Here is a 21,334-nt window from a genome sequence, read left to right on the forward strand (position 1 = left end):
GGTCTCTTCAATCACTTTTCATAGGAAAGACTTTCCATATTTCCAGTGACTCTCTTTACCTCTTCCTGACCTACTTTTAGCGCTCATTTGAGGTGGGTCGTTACCACTGAAGATCTGCTGTAGCTGAGGCTGTGCTCTTGGTTCATTGCAGACTCTGTGCCGGTTTCCACGAACCCTTCTAAACACCGTTAATGATGCTTTGGGGAGGGGGGCAAGCAGTGCCATATGGAAAAGATATGTTTCTGTTTCTTCATTTGAACCAGGCCTATAAAATTGAAGTGGGAGAGAAAGGTAGGTGATAAATGTGTACAGGGCTGGGAATCAGGAGAAATTATTTCTCCTTCAGGCTCCCTTAGCGATGTCCTAGGGAAAACCACAAATGCAAAATGCAACCATGTTCATATTTACTGCAGTAACAAATTTGCCTGTTGGCTTGTAAAGCACTTTTCCCATAAGTAACATGCCAGCGTACATATGCATGAGTATTCTGAGACTACGTGATGTGCAGTGCTGCGTATTTTATTAAATAGTATCCATGTGATTTAATGGGATTGAGTTGATTGCATGGTCTTAATGATCAGGCCTCTTGCATTCCCTGGTATTAAGAGATAAGAAAAAACAGTAAATAGGAGCTCAAAGCCAAAAGAGGAAATGGAGTTTTTTAGTCACAGTAATGGCATTGTGTCTATTAGATAAAATGAAGATATTTCACTGAAACTAGAAAACTTTTTAACCTACCTGACAAAAAATTTCAGGGGCAAATCCATATGTACAAAAACATCCTAGCTGGAAGGAAAGAAGTCACGGTATTAATAGCCCTCTGTCCACTAGCATCTGATCACTAGATTAAGGTTAACAAGCACAGACTGAAGAGTCGTAAGTAGATATGGCTGTGTGTTTGATTAGCAATTATTTAGGTCTTGTTTGTGTAACACTCCTCCTGGCTCGGATTTGTCCCTGTGATAGTGTTACAGGCTTCACAAAATGTGTTCAAAGACTATTCAGAGCATATAATCAGCAGAATGTTTGATTAAAGCTGTTGCAGCAGAACAACTGCATTTAAAAAGGAAAAGGATAAGAAAAAAGGGCTTCAACCTAGAAAATAGCACGTTCTTTGTTTTAGTTCCAGGAAAATCCTTTTAAGTTCATTCAGATATTTACATTATACTAAAACCTCTCTGGAATTAGGGCCCAAAATGTAGTCTTTTAAAAAGTAAATCCTTCACAGCTCAGTAAGACCTATCTTGTGTATTTTTCAAGTCTAGGGTCATGAGAATGCAGCTAATGAGCAACTGGGAATATTGGACTGCTTATTTATATATGTTCTATATATATGAAAATATATATAATATATATTGAATATATATTATACATTGAATATAATATATGATTATACCATATATATTAAATCAACATTCAATATATGCGTAATACTGGACTGTTTATTGGAATGTTAGATGGGAATGATAAATTTTATGAGTTAGGTTATTGCACTTGGTTCATAAAATCTGAGCTGACTATCCAAAGCAACTGCTGAATAAGATTTTTCAGATCACTAGGATCAACAGCTGTTGCTTTGGTAAAAGAATTGCAGTTTAATGACTGTGTAGTGTGATAAGCTTACACTAATCTTGAAGAGAACATTAAAGATATAAGAAGCTCTGTTAGCGTCAGTTTATATATTTAAAAACTGCTTAATCAAGACACCCTTTTGTAGTATCGAGGCATCAATTGCATTAGATCTCAACAGTAGTAAAGTTAATGGCCATGCTTAGCATTTATTTTGGCATACTCTATTGTCCTCTGATATTCTTTCTCTGCCTTTGGCAAACAGCTGAATATAAATTACTATTTGTTTTGCCAGAGTTTAGAAAAAACCTAAATCCACTTTTCTGAAGGAGGCCTGTAGCTTCCTGGAGCTACTGTGACCAGCTGTAGTAATAGTGATACATCTCAGGTGTGCCGTGTGATCCACTCCATGGGTGATTTTTATGTGTTGTTCTAAGACGTGTTCTTCCTTTTTCTTGCAGGAGAACCAGAATTTAAATATGTTGGGAATATGCATGGGAACGAAGCTGTCGGAAGGGAGTTGCTCATCTTCTTGGCTCAGTACTTGTGTAATGAATACCAGAAAGGAAATGAAACTATTATCAACTTGATCCACAGCACACGTATCCATATCATGCCATCTTTGAACCCGGATGGCTTTGAGAAGGCAGCGTCCCAGGTTTGTAAGGCTACGTAAAGAAGAATAGTTATCAATGTCTGTATCAACCTTATGACTCTTGGACTAGCAGTTTTACAGATACGTGAACTCTGGGTGGTAATTTTTGAATGGAGCAACGTAACTGAAGTATTTCTTTATAGTACAGGTGGCTTGACCTGTTTAACAAAGAGGATTTTATGCTTGGGTTTTCAACAAATAGCTGTCTCTCTTGTGAGTGAGCTTACTGTATTTTAAAAGAGTAATGTTTATGTTTCATGCATATTCTTTCATCCAAGTTCACTGACCAAACAAGTAACTTCTAGAAATACACAATGTTTCCAAAGTGGTAGAAAAGGGAAGGTTGGTATTTCCTTTAAGAATATTCTCATGTAAGTGCACTTACATGAATTATTCACATTCATCAGAGCTTTATCCCAAAACAAGCAAACTTTGTGAGCCATTTGTTTAATATGAGTTACTTTGATTCTAAATTTCAGGTATGAGGTACTTTAATTAAGCTATTAGTCAAGAAAATTTAGCACGTATTTTAGGATGACAGCTCAGTCAAGAGACATGTAATGTGTTAATGCATAATTAGCAAATAGAGGCCAAACAGGACCCTATTATGTACAGCTTCTGGTGTGTATTATGTTCTAAACAACAATAAGAATTTTCTTATTTTACAAGGTATATTTATTTTTTCAATTAATAGGGAAGTGTTCAATTTAAATGTTTACTTATTTATGATTAAATAAGTCAAAACTTATTAAGATCTTGATTAAACTGATTTTCCTGAAGTCTTTAAAAAAAACCCCAAACCACAGAACTCTCTTAAACCATATTCAGTCATATGTCTCCCCCTCGTGGCAATGAAACAGAAGCTGTCCTCAAATTGGTGGAGTATTTTACTTGTTTGAAATCTCTCTGTAGAGATTCTGTAATAACATAATTTGAAACTTTTGCTCCTTAGTCAAAGTACACTTGCTTTTACAGGACACAGGTACAAATTACATATGATTTATGATGCAATTTGCTTTAGCGTCACTGTTATTCTAATTTAGAAGTATCTTGATCCTGTACACAGTGTGTGACAGTAGATTCACTATACCCCAAGATTTAAACCAGTAATCAAACCAAACCTACTTTACAGAGTACTGAAAGCTTAGAGAGACAAGCTAGGCAAAACTGTGCACTCTGAAGGCGTTTCATTAATGCGACCCAAAACCTATTTTAGGGAATAAGCTTGAAGAAAAGATTTTTGCAAAAATTCTCACTGCATCTTTATTCAGTGTCACCATTACAGTGAACGAAGCTGACAGACACCATAAAAATAAAAATCTTAGTTTAATGAAAGTTAAAGTCCTTCTTTACCTTGAAGCTATTTAGAGCAACTTTGAAACAAGTGCAAACGTTCCTTCCGGCTGGCTGATAAATCTATAGCTGCTCACTAAAATGAGGTCTGTAATTCGTGAGCATGGGCATGAGGCAGTGGGGAAAAGCCAGGTCTTGGAAGATTCAGCAGGCACTGGAAAATATGATGCTGCTGGTAATTTTGCCCATCCTTAGTCTAGATCTGCCACTATGAGAATGATCCTCTTCTCTGAGACCCTCAAGTGAAATAAAGGTTGGTTTTGTTCCCCCAGAGCTCTAGGAAGAAATAGGGGTGACTCAGGTCTTGGTGCTTCAGAAGTTTTTACTCCCATGTGATCCCTTCTTATTCTCAAGAACATGAGAAGTGAACCATGATTTAAATTTGCATGGTTAAATACATCCATATAAAGCTTGATATGCAATCTTCTGAGTCTACTCATCTTCCTCCTCTTTCTGTTCCCTTTTCTCATTCAGCCCGGTGAACTTAAAGACTGGTTTGTTGGTCGAAGCAACGCCCAAGGGATAGATCTAAACCGAAATTTCCCTGATCTTGATAGAATAGTCTATGTTAATGAGAAGGAAGGTGGCCCAAACAACCACCTACTGAAAAACATGAAAAAAGCCGTGGACCAGAATCCTAAGGTAAGTAGGGGCTGACTATCGGGTCACTTAGATGCCCCTCTTTTCCCTGTTATGCAAGCAGACATGTAGCAACCTCTTGAGAGCTGTGTGTATGGTCTTTATGATTCACATTCTTCTAAATATTTTGTTCATTCTGTTAAATTTACCTATCTGAGGCTTCTTGAAGGTTTTCTCAAAATGACATGCTGTAGTAAACCCTTTGATCCATGTTGCTTAATTCTTAGACAATTCCTCACTCAAAACGTTTTATTTTTAAGGCCAGAGATTGCGTAGCTTTCTCCCTTGATTTGAAGCTATTCTTGCAGATATTCTGCATTTTTACCATTGCCAGAAATTCACTCGTGTATTGTGCTTTGTTACGTTGCTGGCTAGATAGCTATTCTCACGTATAACACATGCATTTTTGTTAAAGCTCAAGCCTTAAATATACAGGCATATATCTGGAGGGATTTTTATCTTCTTGTGTTTACCACCAGAGGAGGTTCTAGAAAATACAGTGTTGTGACTGCAGTCCCATAGGATTGTGGCCTTCTTAGCTGTATTCTTTCTTCAAATTCAAATGATTCAATTAAGTAATTTTACTTTCTCTGCAGAGAATAGACTACCAACATTTATTTTGAATTAATTTATTTTCCTTGGTTTAAAATTTGGTAGGCTGTTTTTAGCCTTAATGGGAAGAAGTGAAAGATTGAGATTGCTTTGTTTGTGGTCTCATTCTGAACTAATTTATACCTGTTTTGAATTTAATTAATCTACTTAATTTAATTATAAATCTGATGTAAAGGACTGATTCAATTCTCTCTGAAGCCAAAATAAAATTGCTGTCCATTTAAATGTCTAGCACAATATATGTGATAATAATTAAGCCCACTATATTTAATTGAGTACATTTCTACGTTGAATTAGGATTTTGTAACTGCTGGTAATGCGACTTTGTTGTAGCTTGCTCCTGAAACGAAAGGTGTCATTCACTGGATTATGGATATTCCCTTTGTGCTTTCTGCCAATCTTCATGGAGGAGACCTCGTCGCAAACTATCCATATGATGAGACTCGGAGTGGTATGTAATAGAAGTTAACATGCAATAGTAGGAGATAGAAATTACATTCTATACTTAGTTCACTGCTACCTATGGTCCACTTTGTAAACATTATGTCATTGCATTGTAACTACTTATTTTAGCATATTAATCACGTTTAAAGCTAGTCACTCTATGACCACGTTTTCTAGTTTTGAAGGTGATAGTTTCTTTCAATGGAGTTACATCACAAATATGATGTAATATCCAAGGGACTATGATTCCCTCAGGTATTTTAATCAAGGCAATTTAGCTCATAAGTTAGCTGGGGCTGTTTGTACCCTGTTAAGTGAAGTGAGAGAGATGTGTCTAAGCTGCCTGTATGATCTCAGGTTTCTCTAGTTGCACCTTTAAAAAACCAATTTCTGAAAGCCATCCTATGCTAATAGAAGCAGCTATCATTGTTTCCACTTTCTCAGTATTGGTCTCATATAAAAAGGATCATGTTGTGGTGGAGATGTTATTTAGTACATAGCAATATTAGGGTTTTTTTTCTGCTACTAGGGGATGTGCTCATGATTGGAACGGTCATGATACAATGGTATTGCTTGTGATTGTCTTCCTTCAATCTACTTTCTCACAGTTTAATTTCAAGTCCTTTTAATATCAGACTATAAAACTCTTTAGGGAGAGACCTTTGTCTATGTACTGTGTGTTCTCCTAAGAAAGTATCTAAAGCCTACAAAAGCTTAGTTTTTGTGGAGCATAAATATTAAGACTGATACTAATAGTCACCTTAATAATGGAGCAAGCTGGTACAGGCAGTTGATGAAGTATTGGTGAAATGTTATTAAGTTTGTGATGCTGTAGGACACTTACCTGTGTACAGAGAATTTCCAGGCACAGTCCTGCTGTGCAGTGCTGGTAATGTAGGTTGTGAGCCCAGTCGGTATGACTGCCCTTTTAATAATCCTTGTTCCTGGACTTTTTCTACCTCCCTAGGAAGTGCCCATGAGTACAGCTCCTGCCCTGATGATGCTATTTTTCAAAGCCTGGCTCGCAGCTATTCTTCTTTCAATCCTGCTATGTCTGATCCAAACAGACCACCGTGTCGTAAAAATGATGATGACAGCAGCTTTGTGGATGGAACAACTAATGGTGGTGCATGGTACAGCGTCCCGGGAGGTGAGCGCCACTGCGTGAGGGTTCAGTGTCACTGGTGGTTATTTTAAGCTTAGTTTCATAGAATCATAGAATCATAGAATGTTTTGGGTTGGAAGGGACCCCTAGAGGTCATCTAGCCCAACCCCCCCGCAGGAGCAGGGACACCGCTAACTAGATCAGGCTGCTCAGAGCCCCGTCCAACCTGGTCTTGAAAGTTTCCAGGGATGGGGCCTCCACCACCTCTCTGGGCAACCTGTTCCAGTGTTTCACCACCCTCCTTGTAAAGAACTTCTTCCTTATATCTAGTCTAAACCTACCCTGGTTTAGTTTAAAACCATTACCCCTTGTCTTGTCACTGCTGGCCCTACTAAAAAGATTTTCCCCGTCTTTCCTATAGGCCCCCTTTAGGTACTGAAAGGCCACAATCAGGTCTCCCCGCAGCCTTCTCTTCTCCACGCTGAACAAGCCCAACTCTCTGGACGCAGTACTCCAGGTGCGGCCTCACCAGAGCAGAGTAGAAGGGCAGAATCACCTCCCTCGACCTGCTGGCCACGCTTCTTTTGATGCAGCCCAGAGTACGGTTGGCCTTACTGATTTAATTACAGACTGGAATACCACTAGGTTATCCACAACTGTTGGTGTGATATAAGGCTAAATCAAAGGCTGATCACTCACCAGAGTACATCTATAAAAAGCCATAAAGCTCATTGTGATGCCTATTAAAATATTCCTCTTTTATTGCTTTTTCTACGGTGTTTCTTCAGTCAGGGTTCAGGTCATTGCAAATTTAATGGTTCTATAGCGGGTAAGTGAAAAAAAATCCCATAACAAACCCTGATGAGAGAGAGCAGGCTACTAACTGTTCATTTTAACCTCGATAATGAAAGCATCCAACCTTGAAAGAAGTGGAGAGGCCTAATTTTGCAACATTATTGACAATGGGAGTTTGGCCTTTGATTTCCATGGGAACACAATCCAGCTGTGAAGATACTTGCATCTCTATACTTTGTGGTTTAATCAGTGCCTGATTCCTGCCCAGGTGGTGTTGCCCTGGAGTTTGATAAAGCATTCTGTGGTAAGAGGAACAGCAGAGCTACTATGGCCACTTCAACACTAATTTTCCAGGAGAAGTCTAGAAGAATAGCCTGAAATAATGAAACATTTATTTCCTTTTTTACTAAGAATGTTGAGATGTCATTTTCTTTGTAAACCAGGGCAAAAAGTGATTGGGATATCTAAATCTTTGAGTCTTCTGTGTCTGCTAAACTTGACCAAACCTCGGAGTGAAACTAAGCTGGGGATTTCTGAGCTAGAAACTCAGCTTGCTTCAGAGTGATTTGCCTGTGCATTGGCCTCGTTCATTTCTACCAGATAACACACGTACCAGTTTTATTGTTTGCTTTCCTCTTAACATTCAGTTACAGTCTCTGAATGAATTTTAATTTTTTTGCCTGGAATAAGTAGGAATCTCTCAGAGCATTAGACTGCAGACACAGTAGCCTAACTCCGCTCCTGGTACAGTAAAAAGGCTACTAGAAGAGGAAGATAATTAAAGTCATGTGAAGAAATTAGAACAACAACTGGTAGTGCTGACATAGCCAGCAATCACCTGCTTATTCTTAGAGCTGTTATCTCCAATTTTCACAGGGAAAGCACATTTCCTCTGCTGTGGTACCAGGGACTAGGTGTAAGGTAAAATGTTGACTTTTCTGAATATGACTGAAAGACAAAAATTTCCCTTTGTGTGAAGCTTTCTGCAGACTTTAAATTGGAACCATTAAAACACCCTCGACAAAACAGAGTTTACATAATTTGAAAATGATCTGAATATAAATAAAATATTGAGAGGTTTAATAGTTAAAATTTGTTTCAATTCAGTCCAAAAATTATCTTAATGAAATATTAACTATTAACTGTAAAAATGTGGGCATATTTAACTTCAGCTTTTTTTTCCTTAGGAAAATGCTATAAAAAAACAGTCTTTCTATTGTTTTGATGAAATGCTTTGATTCTGACTAAATTGTGCATGCTTAAAGGCACACTTTTCCATTGGAAAAACTTGTTGGAAAGTTTGGATTATTTCTTCCTTTTTGATCTTTTTTTAAGTTAGACTGAAAATTTGCCAAGTGAGCCCTTTCTTTTTCTCATGTGTTTGTACGGAAGTTAGGAGACAGGAATCCTAGTTCTAACAAGGACCTATGATCCTAATATGGTGCAGCTAATAAAAAATAGAGAGACGACAATATACTTGGGGCCGTGCAGCATGAATCTGTCTTTTTTTTCCAAGTGTAAAAATCAGCTGGCAAGCTGTGACTCTTGAATGAAACCTCCACGGTAATGTTTGCCACAGGCTGACTTTAAAAAACAAAAATAATTCCATGAAAACAGTTCTGTTGTTTCCATGTTTAGTGCTAAGAAAAAAACTAAACATTGCTTAGTTGAAGTGAAAATTTTCTTGGAAGCTTTAGTTCAAAAAGCTCTGTCTGGAAACTGAAATGTGGCATGTAAGTTATCTGTTGTGTCAGTGACCTTTTGCTGTCCATACGATAATGCACTCAAAGTTAGCAGTGGTATAAGCCACTGAAAAGCCTTAGGAAACGTATTTATTTCTTTAGGAAAAAGTGTTTGTTTCATTGTATATGTTCAGAATTTGCAAGAGAAACTCTCCGAAGAGCTTGTCTGCATGGCATCTGCTTCAGTTTGGAGCTAGGGTGGTGCTTTTCTGCCTTTGCACCTGTGGGTTGCTGTGGGCTGTTCTGGGTCCTGCAAGGGGACATGAGAGTAGCTCAGTGTCCTGTGGGCATCTACAGGTTAGGTTTGTGTCCTGGTGTGCTCTCTGGGTGGAATGGAGGCAAAACAAAAGAGGACTTGCCACAAGTTTATAGCGAAAGGAGGTGAACTGGGGCAACATGACTGTGAATAGAGATAGAAAATAGATGAGAGTGGGTACTGGAGCTGGTTTTGGTGTAGAAAAGGGAGTGCATGGTGTTAGAAGAGCGGGCGGTGGTGAGGGAAAGAAAAATGAGAGAGTGGAGGACAGCTGAGCTAAATGAGAGAGGTTGTGCTCTCCTAGATGCTGCCTTTGACAGTACCTCATCAGAGCAAGAGCTCTGACCTAGGAAGGGCTGATTTTTCTTTCTAATAAATTACTAAAGTTGCTATTGCCCTAGGGAGCTTATTATGGTGCTCCCAGTTGTGCTGCATCAATTTCTTTGCCCGTATCATTCACCTACATTCACCCCTATCACTTCTACTTTCTGTAAAAGACAGCACCGCGTGGTGGGCCAGCAGCGCTGGTGCCTCAGTATACAGGGATAGTATATGGGTGGCTCTCACGTGTGAGTATGGGTTGCTTTTGCGTATGTTTTTCTGAATACCCGGGTCCTTTCAGTAGGAAGGCTGAATGTCTGGTGGCCGAAAAGTCTGGTAGCAGCCCTCTTCTCAAACTGGAAGTAAGGATGAACTCTCTTGTAAAACTTCAGGATTTCCTCATCAACCTCAGGCAAGGTGGCAATTCTCCATTCAGGTTTTGGGGTAGAGAGGGCAGATGATGCACAGGAATATTTGATGCTTGCTTCTGTCTCTTAATACACATTGTTGTGAGGTTTTTTTCACCATTACCTGCTTAGTAGTTACTCTCTTCTGTGGAGCAGGGGCACAGAGAAAATAGCTCCCCAACAGCATCTTTGTGCTAAGTCTGAGACCATGGTGCCTCTTACACTTGTTTTGTATTAGTTGTCATCTGTAATTAGTTGATCCCTGTAGGTTTTTCAGAGAGCAACAAGCAAAGGCAAAGGGGTCATTCTTCTGTGTTCAGGAAAGGCCCTTTTAGCCACCAGATCCTGGGAAAAAACAAGCATGTACATAAAATCCATGCTGTTTTTAACACTGGTCATCTCCCTATCAGCATATAATTAATGATTTCACTTATGTACAAGAAAGCCAAATTAAATTTGCACAGACAGCTTTAATTTTGGCATTTCCTTGGCTGTTGAGTGCATAACTTTTCAACATCACTAATGGCTTTTTAATGTACCTTTTGTGTGGAATATCTATTTGGAAATACAAATGAGAAGAACAAACAGTAATGAATTACTAGCTAGCCATGTGTCCATGCTGCTTGTTCTGTCACCTGAGTCTAATCAGATTCGTGTCATTACAAAAATAGCTTTTCAAAGCAGCTTACATTGCTGTACTATTAGGCTATTATTTAAGTGTCTTTTTGTTTTCAGATACTCTCAAATCACTCTTGGTACTCAATTAATTAGTTCCTAAGTTGAATTACCTTTCATGTTACAAGTATTGAAAACAACGGTAGGTATTTTTTTTTAGGATTTTATGTGACACGTGTAGGAGGCATATGTTCTTCCTGTTACGCACAAAGCTCAAGTTCATCCTGTCCTGCTAAAACTTACCATCTTTGTATGTGTAGGAGCTGAACTAGCTTAGTGCTGTAGCTTGTAATTCAAAGTCTAAGTAATTCTGATGCCTGGATGCCAGGGGCACACCCTGCACTCCACTTGCTTTGTGAAGGTTGGAGTTCCTTTTTTTAAAAGCCGAAGAAATTAATTTTGTCCCATATTCTAAGTTTATTTATGTGAGTACTAGCATAGACACACTGCAGGCCTTCAGGACAGTAGAGCAGTGCAACAGAGGGATGTTTGTGTTGCTCAGTTTCAAAGAAAAGTCCTACTTGTGGTCAGCAGTGAAGAGCATAAATCTCAGTTTTATCTGAGGTCTGCTAAGTTTTTCTGATCTTCAGAGAGTAGTCCCTGTTAAAGTATAGCAAAGTTAGTTTTGTGCTATACTGTGTTAAAACGAGAGGCATTGGGAGCGTGTTGGTGTGCATGCACGTGATGTATGCCATGTGCATTACAAGAAGGAATGGAGCAGTTAGAGAGCTTGACCAGTGGCAGCAAAGTTGCCACAATGTTGAATAAATCTTTCGAAATATATTGATTTCTTGGATATTGCACCTAATTGTCATGTTGAACAGGCAGGTAAAGAGTGCAAATTGTATGCAGCCAGCCCTATGCTCTCCAGATTACAGATGTAGTAGGCCACAGTTTTGACCTAGGCTATCTTCACCCCATTCTCCATCCCAGAAATTCATATCATCAACCGCAGCTCAGTGATGCAAGCTGATTTTTTCCAGGAGCAACACATATAAACTGTGGCCCAGGCCAGGAGCTGGGAAACAAACTGTAGGATATGGACATTGTGCACAAAACTGGAAAATATATTGCTTCTTTATTCTGTCCTTGAGAAACTAGGGCATCCCTGAGTATCACCTAGCTTTGGGAAGTGGAGGGGAGGGAGAAACTTCCAGGGAATTGGAGCAGTAATGGTCAAGAGTTGTTAGCACCACAGTAAAATTACATCATGCTCTTTCGCTCCCAGTTCTCCTCTTCATGAATTCTTTCTTTCTTGTAGAAGAAAGGTGAAAATCTAGAAAAACATCATTATCTAGTGTCTGTAACAGATGCCTGGCAGTCAGCTCTGCTGCCAGGATTTTACGACTCACTGCGCTCTCGCTGTATACTCCTGAATGACCATCGTACATTCTGCCTGGTGGGACATCAGAGCCGTCCCTCCCAGGAGCACTTTTGCCTTCTGTGTCCTCATTTTTCAGCCATCTAAAAAAGGCTTAGAAATAAAAATGTTGTTTTAGGAATCTGAAAAGTCCCTTTTCCTATCAGTAGTTAGGAGTCCCATTTCTGCCTGGTTGGCGGAAAATAGGTTCACCCTAATGTGTTGGCAAAATCCCACCTGACTCAATCTGTTCGCTGCCCTCAGTGTTCTCTTTTGGATATGACACTAGCTCTCTGGACATTTCTGGACTGGTGCACAACACTGATGCTTCTGTAAAGAGGCTACATTAGGTCTCATATGTAGTTTGCATGGGGGAACATAGGGCTGAATGAATTAGCTGTGTTTGAAGCATTTTTAAATCCCTCAGTGAGCATCCCATGGGGATGCTCAAAATGCTTGGTAGACTTTTTCTTTTCAGTCCTCCATTTGAGAATCCTCTGACTCAGATAGCTAGATAGACTGGGATGGCAAGCACTAATTCTACGTCAGCTTCTGTAAAGAATATATTTATAAGCCTCCTGGGGACAGCCATAGTACCTCTCCAGCTGGTTGATCCAGTTACAAAACTGGAAAACACTTTGGTTATTGGTTGACTGACTTGAGAAAGTAGCCAGTATTTCCATGTAGTAAGAGGAGGGGCTCAAAAGTGTAAAAGAGTACACCTTTCCCATCAAGTTTTTATTCCTAGTGATAATGCTAGTGTATATATATTTAAATATCTATGATTTAAGTTGCATTAATAATGAAGTTTCTCTTAATGTATCAATTATTGATTTTGCAGAGGCATTGAGTGGGTGGGAAATACCCCTATTTCTCCTATGAGGACAGGCTGAGAGAGTTGGGCTTGTTCAGCCTGGAGAAGAGAAGGCTGCGGGGAGACCTGATTGCAGCCTTTCAGTACCTAAAGGGGGCCTATAGGAAAGACGGGGAAAATCTTTTTAGTAGGGCCAGCAGTGACAAGACAAGGGGTAATGGTTTTAAACTAAACCAGGGTAGGTTTAGACTAGATATAAGGAAGAAATTATTTACAAGGAGGGTGGTGAAACACTGGAACAGGTTGCCCAGAGAGGCAGTGGAGGCCCCATCCCTGGAAACATTCAAGGCCAGGTTGGACGGGGCTCTGAGCAGCCTGATCTAGTTAGCGGTGTCCCTGCTCCTGCAGGGGGGTTGGACTAGATGACCTCTAGGGGTCCCTTCCAACCCAAAACATTCTATGATTCTATGATTCTATTCATGGAAAAATTTCTGTGTAAATGACGTTTATAGGAAGTTTGCTTTTGTACTTTTTTTAGTGGAAAATCATAGATATTTGGAACCTATGCTGAGAAGCTTGACAGAGAATATTTTTTGCCAAACAGATGCTTTTCTTGTAAAACGTTACTAAACTGAAACCCTGTATTTTCAGAAAAAAGATGCCACGTTTCTGACCAGTCTTTATAAACCTATTTTTCAAAGACACTTTGTCACGTTTTATTTGCTTTATAATTCATGGTCATTCTTTTTGGTTTGCAAAGTTATTGCCTTATACTTTCAGCTGGAAATATTTTAGCCATAATTGGAAATAATTTTCTGTTCCTGAAGAGGAAAACCAGTTAATTTATATCTCAGCTATCCAAAAACATGTCAGGTAGGAGTATATAGGCCAGGTGCAACATCAAGTAGAAGTATACAGGCCACGTGTTAGGCTTCTTCTAAACTTTCTTTGGGAAGAAAAAGATTTTGGGAATTAATTGTCTTGTTGGTTTCTCCAATTTAGTGCCTCTGATTTCAGAACTAAGCCGATTAAATAGAACTGCACCAACTGTATTTAGAGCTATTCTTTTCTTAACAGCCCCAGCATCTCACATGCCCCCCTTTACTCTATTTACTTCATAACAATGCAACAAGCATCACTAATTCCCCTTTCTGGCATTGCAGGAAAAAATTACCTCAGCAGCAACTGCTTTGAAATCACAGTGGAACTCAGCTGTGAAAAATTCCCACCTGAAGAAACTCTGAAGGGCTACTGGGAGGACAACAAGAACTCCCTTATCAATTACATCGAGCAGGTAACCAAAAAGAGGATGGCAAAACTCCAGTTATTGTACATAAAACTCAAAAACTTGATGCTGTTTGAACATCTAATTCAAAATTTCATATTAATCCATTTGGTGCTCCATAATTCTTGTAAGTCTCCAAGGTGGTAAAACCTGTGTGATCTTTCTAAATATGTGGAAGAGGGGGAAAAGAAAGAAGCTGTTATAGTATGGAATTCATCTCACCTTACTTAAGCTGTTACAGACATTTAATTTAAATTATTTGTGTTGGCTTTCTCAGTGAAAAGTGTATCATCAGAGTGTATCATTCATTCGCCTACCACTGCTGTGTATACTCAGAAAGATGGATTGCCCTCTACAGATAGCAAACTGTGCCTACAGGCATGGCATGAATCACTCTGGGTGTAGAATCATAGATCTGTTAAGGTTGGAAAAGACCTTTAAGATCATCAAGCCCAACCGTTAACCTAACCCTGCCATTCCACCACTAAACCATGTCCCTAAGGACTTCTCCTACCCGTCTTTTAAATACCTCCAGGAATGGGGACTCGACCACTTCCCTGGGCAGCCCATTCCAATGCTTGACAACCCTTTCTGTGAAGAAATTTTTCCTGATGTCCAATCTAAACCTCCCCTGGTGCAACTTGAGGCCATTTCCTCCTGGTCTATTGCCTGTTAACTGGGAGAAGAGACCAACACCCACCTCGCTACAGCCTCCTTTCAGGCAGCTGTAGAGGGTGATAAGGTCTCCCCTCAGCCTCCTCTTCTCCAGGCTAAAAAACCCCAGTTCCCTCAGCCGCTCCTTATCAGACTTGTGCTCCAGACCCCTCACCAGTTTTGTTGCCCTTCTCTGGACATGTTCCAGCAACTCAATGTCTTTCCTGTAGTGAGGGGCCCAAAACTGAACACAGTATTCAAGGTGCAGCCTCACCAGCGCCAAGTAACAGGGGCATGATTACTTCCCTACTCCTGCTGGCCACACTATTCCTGATACAAGCTAGGATACTGTTGTCCTTTTGGCCACCTGGGCATGCTGCTGGCTCATATTAAGCCGGCTGTTGACCAACTCCCCCAGGTCCTTTTCCGCTGGGCAGCTTTCCAGCCACCCTTCCCCAACCCTGTAGCATTGCATGGGGTTGTTGTGACCCAACTGCAGGACCTGGCACTTGGCCTTGGTGAACCTCATCCCTTTGGCCTCAGCCCATCGATCCAGCCTGTCCAGGTCCCTCTGCAGATCAACAGTCCTGCTCCCATGTACAGGGAGCCTAGATGGCTGGGTTAGACTGGAACTTCCTGGCAGTTCAGTATAACGTCAAGGGACATTTCTAATCCTGGTTCTATAGATACTCCGCTACTCTCTGATTGCATGAGCTGCTGATACTAAATGTAGAGCTGTCAATGTGATGATTCCATTAAAAATTATGCAAAATCTGGTTAAGTGTAAGTGTGAAGCATAGTCATGGGTTTAGATAATCTTGTGCTAATGGGTTGTTAGAAGCTAAGACTCCTGAAATAGATCTGTATGTGTGTGTGTTTCAAGTTTATTTGGGGTTTGTTATTGTTGTGGGGCTTTTTAATCTTTTTATGCCAATGGAACACACTGCACTGAAATGATGGTTCCAAGCAGCGTAGGAATTTTGACTTTCTGAAACCTGGATATTGTAGTTAATGATATCAGATATATTTGTGATCATTAACAGCTGCACACCCGGGACTGCAAAATCAGAAACATACTTTGTTAGCAGTGCTGGCCAAGTAATACATTCATTTCTTTAAGAATCAATATTTGTGGAGAAACACTTTAGTTATCCAGAAATCTGAAATATTTGAATATTTGAAATGTTTGTTACAGAGTTCTGTTAGGAAGTTGTACGCGGGCTAGGGAAAAAGCTCTATCTGCTCTTCAGGTTTTTACTCATTTATGATGGGTAAAATTGTTCAAAATTGTTCAACTCCTCTGTGCATTGGGTTAATTTTCCTCTGACTCGTAGAAATCTATGGTGTCACTGCATTTTCAAATTACTAATGTGTAAGAGATTATTTTGCCAACTTCCTCTGCTCATGTGGAGCTGCTGGCTTTATGCTTGAAGTTCAGATGGTCTATCTGGCATTGGTTTTTATCCTCTTACAGGATAAGAGGTCCAGCTCTATGTTCCAGCTCCCCTGTGATTGCTGAGGACAGTGCAAATATGTACTTTCTGCTTTTCTAAGATGATCTGTGTCAGGTTTCTCCCACAGTGTAAACTAGAGGAATCTAGTGAACTAAATTACAGCAGCTAAATATACCATATAGGTTTGTAAAGGGGAACATCAAGATCTCAAAATAAAATTTGTGATCCACAAGTCTTTTCAAATATCACAGAATCGGAGAGAAGCCTGGACTCCACAGCACTTCCCTGTTTAATTTCCAGGCTCCCAGTGAGATGCATCTCTGCATGGGTTCAAAACGTCCCATTCTCCCTGGTGCTGAGAGCTCCCTGTCTCAGGCTGTGGGAAAGTAGTTGGTCCTCAGTCTCTTGCCTCTGAGGAGCTCAGTCTGCTTTCAGACCATGCTTGCGGTCAAATCAGTGCTTTAATTTCATATATGCCGGGAACAGACAGATTAGGTACTACTGGTGCTGTTGCCTGCAGTATGTTGCCTAAGAGGCAAGAAGGAACTAGGACATGACCCACCATCACCTTTCTCTCTGAGGCCACATGGGGAATGTTGTGACTCTGTGTGGTCCCAGGATGTTTTGAGTGCACAATAGAGAGCTCAAGCATCTCACACAGGGATTGCTCATCAAAGTCCAAGTGCCTGCATTTAACCTTGTTAATGTTTCCCTTGTAAGCAGTTGTGTCCATTATTAGCCCTAAATTCTTACAGCTGATGAAACTTTTAAAAAAAAGAAGTTGGTTTTTTTTAGGGTGTATTTCAAAGCTTTTCGGCACATTCATTAATCCCCAGTGACAAAGACTTTCAAGTCAGTGTTCACACATATTATGATTTGCTGCGTATTTCTGAGAAATGCTTGCATTGCACAGATAAATTGGTGTAACTACCAGCTGAATTATTTTTCCTCTTCATTTTTTGTTCCATTATGGTCTTTAGCAATTATCCTTGACAGTTGTCAGCATGTAGACTGTGGGATCCATAACATGCATTGTTAGATATTTCACTGATGAAAATGCTATCTTTTCATAAGAATTTTCCAGTGATTTCCCATGTGTTGCTGACTTTATGTATTTTAGATTCATCGTGGAGTGAAGGGGTTTGTTAAAGATCTTCAGGGCAATCCAATAGCAAATGCTACAATTTCTGTGGAGGGGATAAGCCATGACATTACATCAGGTGAGTGTGGTCCCTCAGGAAAACAAGAAGTGCTGCTCCCTCTGCTTGGCAACCTGGAGCCATTTCAGATCTTATTAGCTGAAGCTTTAAGGGAACAAAATTTTGAAGGCAGGAAAAACATGTTGTGCCTCAGGAAGCTTGTTGACTGCTGGATTTCATGAATCTTTCCCTTGTATTTTGCTCTCAAAGTAGCTGGAGACTGGTAGTTGGGAACTCATGGATCTCCGGCGTTAATTGGTTCCAGCAGCTCTTGGTTATTCATGCTTAGTTTGTCTTCTGATTTGTGGTGCAAGTAGTGTTTCACGCCTCTGCCAGGATTTAAAGTCCTGTTGGCAGTGCCATTTTGAGTTTGAAGACTAAATTGTAGCCCAAAACTGTTACGTTAGTTACCAAAGCTATGATTGCATCATATGTAAATTCTTAACAGGTTTTCAGATTGCATAACTTCCTTCTGCAAAGATAAATTCTCTCTGCTTTTTACAATTATGTGACTTTTTTTTAGAAGAGTGGTTCTAAAAGAGGAAAGTGTCGTGTTGGTCTTCATAGAAAATTGTGTGCCACCTCTTCAGTGGTGGTGCACTTTATTCTAGGAATGAATTCAAAGGTAGCTTGCACAGCGCTGGCTTGAAGTCTTCCCTGTAGACCTATGCTTTCTTATTCTGAGTGGCACTTTTTTGTTTGTTTGTACAGGAAACTAATTAGAGAAACAATAATAAAATGCCAATGCTTTATATATGTGCTAACATTATGGTCATTTTCTCAATGTTATGTCTCACTATAGTGTTACAGAGATGCAGAATACTACGAAACAGGACTGGTAGACCCTTCAGTTGACTTCAATTTGTGTTTGTTCTCACAGCACTTGCAAAGAGAGCAGCATTTCTACCAAGCAGGCGAACAATCTGTGATAACATAAGCCATCTTCTTTCACTATATATCAAAAGGCAAAAAGTGTGGAGGCTGGAGGCTTTGCTGTGCAAAGGGATGTTTTGAGGAATGGGAGTGATGCATGTGATACTGCAGCTCACACTTCTACGATACAAAAAAACATCTAATCATGAATCCTCTCACATCATTGTGTATGTATAGAGCTGGAAGTCATGTTTTGTCAAAGCAGCGAGGAAATCAAGTACTTGAATTTTAGTGCATTCAAAAAGAAGGATAAATACTCTTTGACTTTATTTTCCTTGTTCCTTTGTTTGTGAGTTAAAATTCAGCTTTGTTCCAGTGCCAGGAATTAGAATAGATCATTATCGTAGCTCTGCAGCAGTAATTTTTTTCCTTTCTGTTTTATGAAAAGTATGGGAACAACTGGACTGACTACTGATACTTTTTGACCATGTGAGTTGCAGACATTTGAGTAACATTTCCCTCTGTGTGGCTGCAGATGTGCTGAAAAAGCATTTAAGGAACTGGCAGTAAGAGCATGGCCGAGTGCTGTAAATGGCACTGGTGGCTGACCTTTAGGATAACCTTGCGATGTTTTCTCAAATTCTTTGTGGTGATAGAGAACTTCAGAGTATCAGCCTCTGACAAATTAGATGATTGCCCACTTCTGGTGCAGGGAGGATATGATTCTCTGTGAAAATAGGAGAGAGTCCTTCCTAGAGAAGGGGATGATGCATTTCTATTCTGTGATTGAAGAAGATGGCCTGAAGTAACACTCAGTGCAGTAGGAGCCTTTCTTTGACCCGAGTGGCTCAAACTTTCATTTCTTTGTTTAGCTAAACCAAAGAAAAAAGCCCTAGACATTGCCTGGCTACTGACACATGTAGATAATGATGTGTTAGGGGTGATACATTGGAATATTCCAGGAAATTATCAATTATAGCTTCTGTGAAAAGATAAACTGAGAAAGGTGGTCCTATTTATTTCTATTTGATGACAATAAAATTTATTTAAATTTGGATTTTCAGAAAACTGACGGACATTAAAAATCCACATTGCATTGCAAACTGAAACTCAGACATGTAACAGGAGCTACACATGGGCCAGGGGGTGCTTCTAAAGTAGAATAACATCCCAGGTTGTCCTTTTCTTCAGTGTGTTGGAGACCGTTCAGCCTCAGCAGGCAAAATCTTTCATAACTTCAGAGTTTAAATCTGTGTTTTGGTTATATGAAAAGAAGAAAATCTGTAATAATATATTTATACCGCCCTTACAGAAGAATCCTTTCAAACAGACAAAAGGAAAGGGCTGACAGGAATACAAAAGATGCTGACAATCTATACATTCCCTTCTCCTTAGCTGTGTAATTTGTTTCATACACATTTGTTTGGATATTTTTTCTTCTTCTCTACAGCCAAGGATGGTGATTACTGGAGATTGCTTGTGCCTGGAAATTACAAACTTACAGCCTCAGCACCAGGCTATCTAGCAATAACTAAAAAAGTGGCTGTGCCCTTTAGCCCTGCAGTTGGGGTAAGTGCTCACATGTATGTTGGTTTACCATCTATTACATATAAAAAAAAAGTCTCTCACATTTTTTTCTTCATGGTATACATGTAAGCAGGAGGTGATTTTTCATAATATTTCAAAATATGCTAATTTAGAAGACAGACTGGAAATCTAATCTTCTAGTACTTGCTGCACAAGCAACTGAGAGTAATCTCACTGTAAACTCATTTAATCTCCTGTTGCCCTTATTCAAAATGAAAAGACACTGAGAGGAGTAATATTGAGATACTTATGCTTTTTTTATTAGTTGATGTGAGAATAGTCAATCAGATAGAAGTTACAGAATATTGTTAAATAGTGCGACACAGAAAGTAAGAGATCTTGACATTTTCATTGAGACTCGATATTTTTACCTAAATTGTCAAGTGACTATCTGCATAGGTTAAAACCAGTGTTCAGCTCTGTGCAGAAAGATGGTGAGGGAGCTCTGCTTTGTACAGGTACCCAACATGTATAGTGAATAAGACCTAGGCTGCATCTAAAAGTTCAGAAGTGTTTTTAATTCATCCTCTGTACAGGTGTGGATTTCACTCTTAACAATTAAAATAAATGTTTATTTCTCTAGTGTGTATCATATGCTAGGTTATACTATACTAGCACATCATATCTACACTAATGGACCATGTATCAGAAAAGCTCCCTGGATCTTCTCAATGACCTAAAATTGAATACGTGCTTTGATATGCTGGGAGTCTGCATTGCTAGGTGTTAGACAGCAATACAGTGATGATGCTTTTTATTATATGCTAGAAGATTTATGTGGCTGGCTATTTATTCAATTTTAATTTCATTGGCCCATATTTTTTGAAGTCAAGGACTGGACAGATGTCTGGTTTCTTTTGGAAATTTTGCTCACATGCATGCATTTTTCAGATAAGTTTATTGTACTGATACGCTAGTATTGCACGTATTAAAATCAGCCCTAAGAGACTTTGAAATAAACCTAGTCTAAAATGGAAGGTACCTCCCTAAGCCCCATGTCTGTGTTAAACAACTTCTTTCAATAAATGCCTCTCTAATGCCTACATTTCTCTCTCGTTACAAGTCTTGCTGATGGTTTTTGTTGTTTCTCTTACTCAGGTTGATTTTGAACTGGAATCATTGTCTGAAAGAAAAGAAGAGGAGAAAGAAGAGTTGATGGAATGGTGGAAGATGATGTCAGAAACACTAAATTTTTAAATGAAGATTTTGGCTTTACAGCTTTTAATCTATTATATGTTGACTTAGTATAATGTACTGTGGAAAGTCCCTATATTCTAGATTTTGTGCACTTCACAATAATTAACTTTGAATTTTTCAGTCATCTTTTGATTAATATGATTATAAATAACTACTAGCCTCCTAGCTAGATAAATAAGTTATTAATTTTCTTTCATATTGTTATAGAAAATACACTCATATACAAATCGGAAGAAAAATGAGTGAATGTCTCTGCATCCTATATGGAAGTACAATCTGTCGTGTATTATTTGCAAGTTCAGAATATGTAGGTTAACTCTTAATTTTAAAGAAGGAAT

General features: G+C 39.3%; 1 protein-coding gene across 1 annotated transcript; it reads left to right on the forward strand.

Moving 5' to 3' along the window:
* The first annotated feature begins 191 nt into the window (after window positions 1-191).
* On the forward strand, window positions 192-20,996 carry CPE (carboxypeptidase E). The gene is made up of 9 exons (XM_009636354.2): window positions 192-291; window positions 2,031-2,227; window positions 4,052-4,219; window positions 5,162-5,279; window positions 6,240-6,422; window positions 13,911-14,041; window positions 17,261-17,360; window positions 19,663-19,781; window positions 20,898-20,996. Exons 1-9 carry the CDS (start codon window positions 192-194, stop codon window positions 20,994-20,996), a joined length of 1,215 nt encoding a protein of 404 aa, XP_009634649.1.
* Window positions 20,997-21,334: the final 338 nt, after the last annotated feature.

The sequence above is a fragment of the Egretta garzetta genome, unplaced genomic scaffold (assembly GCF_000687185.1).
Source record: "Egretta garzetta isolate BGI_Z169 unplaced genomic scaffold, ASM68718v1 scaffold174, whole genome shotgun sequence".
Lineage (NCBI taxonomy): Eukaryota > Metazoa > Chordata > Aves > Pelecaniformes > Ardeidae > Egretta > Egretta garzetta.